The sequence below is a fragment of the Bombina bombina genome, chromosome 5 (genome assembly GCF_027579735.1).
Source record: "Bombina bombina isolate aBomBom1 chromosome 5, aBomBom1.pri, whole genome shotgun sequence".
Lineage (NCBI taxonomy): Eukaryota > Metazoa > Chordata > Amphibia > Anura > Bombinatoridae > Bombina > Bombina bombina.
The window spans coordinates 842429939-842441619 of record NC_069503.1 but is presented as its reverse complement, the minus strand read 5'-3'; the positions used below and the strand labels follow the sequence as shown (position 1 = coordinate 842441619).

The window sequence follows — 11681 nt, the reverse complement described above, 5'->3', positions numbered from 1 at the left end:
TTCAGCGAATCATCTACATAAACATCATAACATGAACTGGTGAAGCTGGAGAGGCTGGTGAGATGAGTCTAGGTGGAGGAGAGATGGTTTTTAATGATTTTGTTCTGTTATTGTTTAGATCAGTGCAGGAACTCCTTTACCTGCAGCAGTAGGGTGTTTATGGGATGTATGCACGGATCGCTATGGATTCGTAAATCTGCATTTTTTTTTACTATTAGATAGATAGTTCACATAAAGCATATGACTTTAATATCCCTTTATACAGTCATTACCATTGAGCTATTCACCTGAAATCTGTTTTTCTGTTTACCTGCAAAACAGAATTTTATGCGGATTTAAAAAAAAAATCCATATACGCATGGGTATAATATATATATATATATATATATATATATATATATATATATATATATATATATATATATATATATATATATATTATGACATTTTATTTTGCTATTACAACAAACTGTAATTAAATATCATGTGAATGCTATTGATCTGTTAAACTCCAGCCAGCCTTCCAAGTTTGTAGTTTCCTTGTATTTTACAGATTATTATGATTTATTAAATGGACACTGAACCCAAATCTTTTCGTTCAGTTTTAGAGCATGCAATTTTAAGCAACTTTCTAATTAACTCCTATTATCAGGTTTTCATCATTCTCTTGCTATCTTTATTTGAAAATCATGAATGTGAATCTTAGCAGCCAGACCATTTTCCGTTCAGCACCACGGATAGCGCTTGCTTATTGGAGGCTGACATTTACCCACCAATAAGCAAGCATAACCCAGGGTCTCAACCAAAAATGGGCCGGCTCCTTTGCATCACATTCCTGCTTTTTAAATAAAGATAGCAAGAAAACAATGAAAAATTGATAATAGGAGTAAATTAGAAAGTTGCTTAATATTGCATGCTCTATCTGAAGCATTAAAGAAAAAATATGGGTTCAGTGTCCCTTTAACTTGCGTGTTCCCCAACTTTAACAACTGGTGGCTAATTTATCAAAATTTAACATTCCCATATTCTAATTCTACAATACACCATTTTAATCATAGTGCAACATTATTCAGCTTTAAAGTTTGTGTTTATAATTCAACATAGCAGATATCTTGCTTTTTCTATAGGGACAGGAGTGAAGGTGCGTAGAATGTAGAAGTGAAGAATAATGGACGCAGCAAAATGTAGCACTTTAGGCAGTTGGGAGAAAATAAGTCACCTGGGAACCTTCCAGAAAAATAAAAAAAAACATGAAAAAGCGTTCCAAAAGTCTTTCCCAGAATCAACAAAATGCACAATGAACTATACAGGCAAACTTCAAACAACAAAAGTTATAATGTCCATTCACACAAAGTAGTCCATTTTATTGTGTTTTCTTTCTGTGTGATAATGGAAGATTTGTATTTCTCTGTGTCATTCCTTTTGCATAGATAAGGAGCTAAGTATTATGTCTCTCACAAAATCTCCACCCCAACCAATGCACTTAAGTCAAATATTCCAGCAAATGTTCAGCCAGAATTTGTTGTTGAGGAACTAAACTGCAAAAATGACATCCAGAACTGAAGGGAGAAGACTTGTTCCAAATCTGTTATATTGATTGTCAAGCTAAAGCTAAGGCACACCAGGAATCCTGCCTGACAGAGTTTCCCACGTCCGCAGCAGAACTCAGGCTGACTGAGTACATCCCGTCTTGACCTGTATACTTTAGTGCATTGCTATCTGGGCTGGTGCTGTCACTCTGCTGACTGGACATCAAAGATGAACCAATCTGTAAAGAATGAAACAAAACTAGTGTTAGATTAAATACAACACTGATAACATAAAAAAAATAACATACTGAATTAAAAAAAAAACCTTATTGCTAAAAATCCTCTATAAACCAAAAGTGAAAATAATAATACATACATAGTAGATAAGGTTTAAACAAGACAGACGGCCATCGAGTTTAACATATACAGATCTTAATATATTTACAATAAAAGCTCCAGTCAGTTGATCTTAAATTAATCCCATTAAAAAGGTGACCCATTTAACACAAGCAATCATATCCCTGAATTCTGTTTCTAGCCAGATATGTACCTAAACCATTATTAAATGTATATAAGGTATTGGCATTTACTACCCTAAGTAATGAGTTACATAATTTGATTGCTCTTACAGTGAAAAAACATTAACATTATAGGATATTAAATTTCCTTTCATCCAGTCTTAAATTGTGACCCTTTGTCACAAAATTTTCTTGGAATAAACAGAGCTTCTGCCATCTCTGAATATGGGCCTTGGATATATTTAAATAAAGTAATTATGGCACCTCTCAAGAGCCTTTTTTTTTTCTAGAGAAAACAGACCCAGTTTGGCTAACCTCTACTTATAGCTTAAATTCTCCATTCACCTTGTTAGTTTTGTGGCCCTTCTCTGAACTTTTTCTAAGTCTGCAATGTCTTTTTTGAGATTGGACCCCAGACCTGCACGCCATACTCAAGGTGAGGTCTTACCAGGGATTTATATAGTCACTGGATTATGCTTTCCTCCTTGCATCAATGCCTCTTCTGCTAGTATCTTATTAGCCTTAGAAGCCACTGCCCTGCATTGTGTGCCCATCTTTAGCTTGTTATCTATTACTACTCCCAAATTCGTTTCCTCTTCTGTTTTGATAAATCCAGTCCCAAAAATAAATTAAAAACAAATTAGGTTAATATTATCAGCCCTAATACAACAATCCAATTTTCCAATTTACAATAATTGTTCTTTCATAAGTAATCATTTTTAAAAACATTAAAACAGATTGACAGTAACTCTCATTGCTAGAGTTACTAATTGTTCTCTTCAGTGAAACAAACCTGTTCAAACTTTTTTGATAGATTATGTAATTTATTCACTAAAATAGTAAACTGTGTTTTAGCTTTAAAAAGAGGCTTTGCATGACCTGATCCTAAATGAAAAGGTTGTCTTACAAAGACAGTGTAATATTTTTGTTGTCTTAAAAAAGGGCATTTCAAAATATTTTTAAATGCCTGTTTATGACCTGAACAACTTAAAGGGATACTAAACCCATTTTTTTTAATGATTCAGATAGAGCATGCAATTTTAAGCAACTTTAAAATTTACTCCTACTATCAATTTTTCTTCGTTGCTATCTTTATTTAAAAAGCAGGAACTTAATGCTTAGGAGCCAACCCATTTTAGGTTCAGCACCCTGCCTACTTATTGGTGGCTACATTTAGCAAACCAATAATCAAGCATAACCCCAGGTTCTGAACCAAAAATGGGCCGGCTCTTAAGCTTTACATTCCTGCTTTATAAATAAAGATAACAAGAGAACGAAAAAAAATAATAGGAGTAAATTAGAAAGTTGCTCAAAATTGCCTGTCCTGTCTGAATCATTAAAGAAAAAAATTGTGTTTAGTGTCCCTTTAACGTTTCTAGTCAGCCTTGCAAAAGCATTTCCCTTTGAACCAATAGAGGGTCACATGTTTAAATGCTGCCTGCTTTTATATATATACAATAGAAAATATTTGAGTGCACCATTGCTGTAATTGAAGGACTACCCAAATGTGTTTAAAATTTAGAGTAAATTATACAAGTATTTCTCTCTATTTTTATTATTAATAATAATAATAATAATAATAATAATAATAATAATAATAATAAATCACCAACCACACATTTAAACTGTAGACTTTTAAATTTTCACAGCACTTTTTTCTATATATCAAAGTAGAGTCAGAGAGTATGAGAACAAGAGCCTGCTCATATGTGAGCTTACAAGCAACATGTAGTTTCATGTGCAATAAGGAAGAAGTGGAATCTGGGCTGTAGACAAGAGGAATATCTGGTTTTAATATTAGAGGTTGGGAGAAGCATACAGGACAGAATACATAAGTTATAGCATCAGGGCTTAGTGGGCTAAATAACATAAAGATTTGCCATATCCTATTTTGTAATGTTCTTTTATAAATATTTAGTTTTGGTGAGAGTCTAAAGCATTTTTCAAATGAGATGTTAAAATGCAAAGAAAAATGTAAAATAATATATCATATTACAACAGGTTTGATAAGTGATGTTTTAAAGCCAAACACTAAACCAAACCACATAAAAAGCTCAAAAAACCATAATAATATTTTTCTCTTTTAAAACTGTAAATAGAACAAGCATAATTAACCATGTTTTGGAAGCACTTTAACCCATGGCATTCTATAAGAACTTAGCACATTCATTTCTTTAAAGGAATAGTATACACCAATTGTGATTTAACTGCATGTAATAGACACTGCTATAAAGAATAAGATGCACAGATACTGATCTAAAAATCCAATATAAAACCGATCTTTTATAAAAGCTAAAAGATCCAGCGATCTTTTAGCTTTATATTGTCTGTTAATATTTTATTGTTTTGTTTTATTTTTTTCTAGAGAATCTTGAGTTTCTCAAGAATGAGAAGATGTTGTGTTTCTCTGAGGAATTCGTTAAGCCAGACATCAAGAAGAAGCCAGCAGGAATTCTGTGCGTTTGTACTTAAGCTGTCATTGTGAATTATGGCATAACGACTTATTAGAAGGATCTAACAACCATGGAATTGCAACAATAGGCCAGCATTATAAGGAGGTCAAAAAGTTTATTTTTAACGATTTGATGACAGCCATGTACAGTTTGTATACAAAATAGCTATAAATAATGTTATAAAATATGTCACTTGCTTATAACTCTAGGTAAAGGAAAAGATTTTATTAAAATTTCAAAAAGTATTTTCTCTCTTAAGTGTGTCAATCCTTTGGCAAAGTATCCAAGAGATCAGTAACTATTCAAGAGATACATAATACAACCATATTATGTCTATTAAACAAAGTAAGAAGCTAACAGCTTAATAGCTTGAATAGCTAGTAATGGAAACAAAATATATAACATTATAAAAATAAACCAGGTTTAAAAAAAATACCATTAAAGGGATGGTAAACTCAGTATAGGGTGAATATGTAATCTGCATTGTCATATTGTATTAAAATGTCCTGTGTAATTTCGATCTAAACATGAAATAGCAGTTTACCTTTTATTTTCCATATCAAGAATCTCTCCGTTCCGTAAATTCGCCAGCCCACCCTGACGTCACATTGATTTCCCCTGCCTGTGCCCAATCATCTATCCAGTCGCTAGACAGGCTGTTAGCAATACAATTTTAGCGCATGCGCCTTTCCGATCATTCCTGACGATACTACCAACCAATCAACATCATCCAAATCCTGATAAGACTTTGCGCGTGCACGTGGTCAAGATCGCTCAAACACCCGATAGACACCAATTGAGCGTTACCAATGTGAAAAGTAAACATTGACTGTCACGAGTCAATGTTTACTTCCTAGACGTCAGTGAAATTAATGCGCATGCGTTTAGTAATCTAATATCGTGAACGAGCACTCAGGATGACGTAAGGAGAGGGAGGAGAGAGGACTACACAGAAAGTGTGGTTACGGGCATGTAAGAGGGGCGGAGCGAGGCGGGGAGCTGCGTTGCAAACATGATAACAAAATATGAGGAATATTACTTATAATTTACATTCGAAAATGAAAAAATAATAATGCGGTTTGATCTTATATAACAATAACAATGTAAATATGGCTTTTACAATTAAAAGAGTTTACCATCACTTTAACCTGAGAGCACAGCCTTTTAAAAATGTGAGAAAGAGAGAGAGAGAGAGAGAGAGAGAGAGAGAGAGAGAGAGAGAGGAAGGGAAAGAGAAAAGTTAGAGAGAGAGGCCATGCTTAAAATCAATAGCGTAAAGGGACACTGTAACCAAAAATAAACTTAGCAAAAATCAATTAAAAGATTTGAAAAAATACACTTTTCAAAATCACTCTTATTTTAAAAAATTTACGTTTTCGTCGCTATAATATTTAATTTTTTAAATATTTTCCAAACCCACTCAGTGGATACCGTTGCTGGGTGTCCAATCCGGATGGAGAACCCAGGTTTGAATATGGCGGCACTTAGCCGCAATGCGCATGCGCAGACTTGCACAACGTCACTAAAGACGTCTAACCCTGGATAATATTGGCTTCAGAAGCAGATGAGTGAGCTCAAGGGAGTAATGCGCATTCGCAAGCCGGCAATTAAATATTAATGATATGCAACTAGACGGCCGCTGATTGGAGGAAGCAATGGACGATTGCACAGCCCATATTAGTGGGTTGTCGTTCATTACGTCATGACTAAAAATATAAAAACATTTTTTAATATTTTAAATGGATCGTTTCACATTGAAAGTAAGTGCATTTTGTTAGTCTCATATTGAAAAATGTTTTTATATAATCATTGTACATACAAAAAATCTTTTTACAGTAATCCTTTAAAGGGACATTAAAGGGACACTGAACCCAATTTTTTTTGTTTTTGTGATTCAGAAATTAATTAGGACAATTTACATAAATAAATAAAACTAAAATGCAAACACCCCCTCATGATTTAATATATTCCCTCATTTCAAATGTTTTTATTGACAATGGGCCAGATTACAAGTGGAGCGGTATTTAATGCTCCCTCTCGCAAGCTAACTCCACTAGCTTTTTTGTGCACGTTGTGCAGCGCTCTTATTGCAAGTTGAAAGTAAAACTTTTTGTGCTCATGCACTAACAAGATACGTGCAAACAAATTAACTTTGAATATTGTGATCGCGTGAACGAATTCCACTATAAAAGTCAATGGAGCAAAAAAATGGGGGGGGGAATACCCTATTCGTTTGCAAACCTGATTGCATATTCGCTAGAGCGCTAACCCGACATAAAAGTATTAATAGTTCACATTCCAATGTTCTTCACATAGCAGAATATCCAAACAGATCGCACTCCAGGCTACAGTATCAAAAACCCATATATATATATTTATTTTTTGGTACAATATATATATGTATATATATATGTATATATACACACACAATTATATATATAGGCATTGATATATACAGATATATATATATATATATATATATATATATATATATATATATATATATATATATATAGGAATATCTATTTAGAAATACATAGAACATATTCTGCTATGTGTAGAACATAGGAATGTAAAATATTGTTATTAAATACTTTATTAAATATGAATATTGCATAAATATGTTTTTCATGTTTTTATCTACTTAACTGCAAATGGCTTTAATGCACTTATATATACAGGTATATGTCTGTAAAATGAAGTTTATTTGGCACCGTCCTTTTTCACATAATGATGAAAAAAATCCAATAAAGTGTATCTATTAATTTTAAAAACAGTAATTCTTATGAGTAGAGCAGAAGGTTGGGAGTGTTGATAAAATATCTCTGGTATGAGGATTAAAATGCTGACACAACTTTCTGTTTAATAGATTTACACCATTCAATTGCAATGCTGGGAAATGTTTTGCAAAATATATATTTTTTTTACATTAACTTTTGAATTGCTTCAAACATTTTATATAGTCTTAGCAAATACAAGTGAGTATAATCTAGTGATTTTCTACATGTACTTATCTAATTTAAACATTTATAGGATAAACCTTTTTGGTTAGTTTACAAATTTGGCAAGTAAAAAGCATATGTTGGATTTTATCCAGCTAGCAATTATTAGCAAATGTGCTACTGCTATATTTCAAAGTAACATTAAGCCATACCAATTATTTAAATGCTTTTTTTTATTTTTATTTCATGATTTAGAAAGAGCATGCAATTGAAGACAACTTCCCAATGTACTTCTATGTTCTAATTTGCTTCATTCTCTTTATATCCTTTGCTGAAAAGCATGTCTAAATAGGCTCATTAGCTGCTGATTGGTGGTTGCACAACGATGTCTTGTGTGATTGGCTTACCCATGTGCATTGCTATTACTTCAACAAAGGATATTTTGAGAATAAAACAAATTAAATAATTTGGCAAATTGGGATGCTGTTTAAAACCGTATTCTCTATCTGAATCATGAAAAGAAATATGTTGTGTTTCATATCCCTTTAAAGATTATTACATTTCTCCCATCACAAGCAAATTATCTTTTCTGCTTCTTAGCAACCCTGCACCGAAATCAAGCATGAGTGTGTATAAATGGATATGTGTGAGCGTTATCCCCAAAACATCTCATTTATCAAGTAAAGTCCAGAGAGTGCACTCTCTTTTGGTACGGATATTTGCTCTGCCTGCAACCTGGCAGCTGATATAAAGGGACATTCTACCATAGAATTGTTAATGTTTTAAAAGATAGATAATCCCTTTATTACCCATTCCCCAGTTTTGCATAACCAACACAGTTATATTAATATACTTTTTACTGCTGTGATTACCTTGTATCTAAGCCTCTGCAGACTGCCCCCTGATCACATGACTGTGACTGTTTATTATCTACTAGTCCTTTTTGCAGTACAGCGGTCCCACCCATTGCGCTCTCTCCCTCCCCCTCTCTTTTGCTCTCTCTCTCCCCCCTCTCTTTTGCTCTCTCTCCCCTCTCTTTTGAGCTTTCTCTCTACCCCCTTTCTTTTGAACTCTCTCTCTCCCCCATCTCTTTCCTCTCTTTTGCGCTCTCTCTCTCCCCCTCTCTTTTGAGCTCTCTCTCCCCCCTCTCTTTGCTCTCTCTCTCGCCCTCTCTTTTGAGCTCTCTCTCTCCCCCCTCTCTTTTGAGCTCTCTCTCTCCCCCCTCTCTTTTGAGCTCTCTCTCTCCCCCCTCTCTTTTGTGCTCTCTCTCCCCCATTCTTTTGCGCTCTCTCTCCCCCCTCACTTTTGCGCTCTTTCTCTCCCCCTCTCTTTTGCGCTCTCTCTCCCCCTTCTATTTTGTGCTCTCTCCCCCATCTCTTTTGCGCTCTCTGCCCCCCTCTCTCTATCCCTTCTCTTTTGCGCTCTCTCTCCCTCTCTCATTTGTGCTCTCTCTCTCTCCCCCCTCTCTTTTGTGCTCTCTCTCCCCCTCTCTTTTGCGCTCTCTCTCCCCCCTCTCTTTTGCGCTCCCCCCCCCCTCTCTTTTGCGTTCTCTCTCCCCTCCTCTCTTTTGCACTCTCTCCCCCTCTCTTTTGTGCTCTCTCTCCCCCCTCTCTTTTGCGCTCTCTCTCTCCCCCCTCTTTTGCGCTCTCTCTCCCCCCTCTCTTTTGCGCTCTCCCACCCTCTCTTTTGTGCTCTCTCCCCCCTCTCTTTTGCGCTCTCCCCTCCCCTCTCTTTTGCGCTCTCTCTCCACCCCTCTCTTTTGCTCTCTCTCCTCCCCTCTCTTTTGCTCTCTCTCTCCCCCCTCTCTCTTTCTCTCTCTCCCCCTCTCTCTTTCTCTCTCTCTCCCCCCTTTCTCTCCCCCTCTCTATCCCTCCTCCCTCTCTATCTCTCTCCCCTCTCTATCTCTGCCCCCTCTCTATCTCTCTCCCCTCTCTATCGCCCGGTCACGCCTCCTTCATGGCCATTTACGCCCGACCACGCCCCCGCTCACACCCGGCCATGCTCACTTCTGCCGCAGATCAGCTAGGGACTCAAAGGCCAGGTGTGTTTGTCCTTGTGCTGTCTCTACTGCGCATGACAGCTTCGGACAAACACACTTGGCCTTTTATATTATAGGATTGTCTTAAATTTAGCATTGTTTTATGCTAAATCTTAAATAACCCCCTGTGCCTGAACACAGTGTTATCTATATGGCCCACATGTACTTTCTGTCTCTTTGTATTGAAAAGAGATTTAAAAAGCATGTGATAAGAGGCAGCCCTCAAAGGCTTAGAAATTAGCATATGAGCCTAGCTAGGTTTAGTTTAAACTAAGAATACCAAGAGAAAAAAGCTAATTTGATGATATATGTAAATTGGAAAGATGATTAAAATTAAAAGTCCTATCTGAATAATAAAAGTTTAATTTATACTAGACTGTCCCTTTAACTAAGTGAGAGTGCACTTACTTAGCTGAATTTATATATATATATATATATATATATATATATATATATATATATATATATATATATATACTGTATATATTGTTATTTTAGTTACTTGCTAATGAGCATGGGCAATTAAAGTGACAGTCAACACCAGAATGTGTGATGTTAAAAAAGATAGATAATCCCTTTATTACCCAGTTTTGCATAACCAGCACAGTTATAATAATACACATTTACCTATGTAATTACCTTGTAGCTAAGCCTCTGCAAACTGCCCCCTTATTTCAGTTCTTTTGACAGACTTGCATTTTAGCCAATCAGTGCTCACTCCTAGGAGCTTCACGTGCGTGAGCTCAATGTTATCTATATGAAACACATGAACTAACACCCTCTAGTGGTGAAAAATAGCAAAAACGCAGATTATAGGCGGCCTTCATGGTCTAAGAAAATAGCGTATAACCTCTTAGGTTTAGTTTTCAACTAAGAATATCAAGAGAACAAAGCAGAATTGGTGATAAAAGTAAATTGGAAAGTTGTTTAAAATTACATGCCCTATTTAAATCATGAAAGTTTGTTTTTTTTACTTGACTGTCCCTTTAAGAATTTTTAGGTAGAGACTGGAAACAACAAAGCACAACTTGACAAAATTAGAATTATTTTAAGTGTGATTGTTTTCCAAAAAATAAGATTAAATGCTATATTAATTATATAAATCTGTAAAGCAAAAACAATTAAAAAAATAAGAAAATTAAAAAATTAAATTAATCTGATTCTAATTATGTACCTTTTCAATTTAAATTATATTAAACAGTATGAGATTGTAACATAAAACGTTTAATAGTGTGTAGTTAAAAACCTTTCATTATTTTTGTTCCCTTTTCCTGTAATTTAAAGGGATACTAAACCCAATTTTTTTATTTCATGATTCGGATCCAGCATGCAATTTTAAGAAAGTTTCTAATTTATTCCTATTATCAATTTTTCTTCGTTCTCTTGCTATCTTTATTTGAAATAGCAGGAATCTAAGCTTAGGAGCTGGCCCATTTTTTTGATTCAGGACCCTGAGTAGCACTTGCTGATTGGTGACTACACCCTTAAAGGACCAGTAAACACAGTAGATTTGCATAGTCAACAAATGCAAGATAACAAGACAATACAATAGCATTTACTCTTAATTTCTAATAAGTAGTAGATTTTTTTCTAACACATTTCAAAGTTATGTATATTTCCACTCCTCCTGTACCATGTGATAGCAATCAGCCAATCACAAATGCATATACGTAGTCTGTGAGTTCTTGCACATGCTCAGTAGGAGCTGGTGAATCAAAAAGTGTAAATAGAAAAGACTGTGCACATTTTTTTTAATGGAAGTAAATTGGAAAGTTGTTTAAAATTACATGCTGTTTCTGAATCATGAAAATTTAATATAACCTGAGTGTCCCTTTCAAAGTAGTTTAGAGAAACTAAACTTTTACATTTATATTTTCAATATTTAAAAAACTAATTTAAATATAAAAAAATATGCATCTGCAAATCAAGTTAATCTTTGCTTTAAATACATTATTAAGTCTAGCATGTATTTGCTGGTTAACATCCCTTGAATAAGTTGTTTTGTATATATGTTACGGGTAAAGTTAGATATGCAGGTAATCCTAGGTTTACCCGGGTAAAATCGACATTACCCCAGCGGATGTGGGTTAAACCCTGATGTAAGACCATACATTGGCCTTTACCCGGGTAATCCTAGGATTACCCAAATGCTTCTGAATAAAGCCCATGTACACAATTATTTTTGCCTCTGTCTACAATGT

General features: G+C 34.8%; 1 protein-coding gene across 2 annotated transcripts in view; it reads right to left on the bottom strand.

The window, feature by feature from the left end:
- Nucleotides 1-461: 461 nt before the first annotated feature.
- The window catches only part of GATA6 (GATA binding protein 6), a 40665-nt gene continuing 29445 nt past the window's right edge, over nucleotides 462-11681 (bottom strand). For both annotated transcript variants that reach the window (XM_053713130.1, XM_053713131.1), the window contains exon 7: nucleotides 462-1768. In XM_053713130.1, the coding sequence (XP_053569105.1) occupies nucleotides 1601-1768 (168 nt within the window). In that variant the 3' untranslated portion in view covers nucleotides 462-1600. The remainder of the gene's footprint in view (nucleotides 1769-11681) is intronic.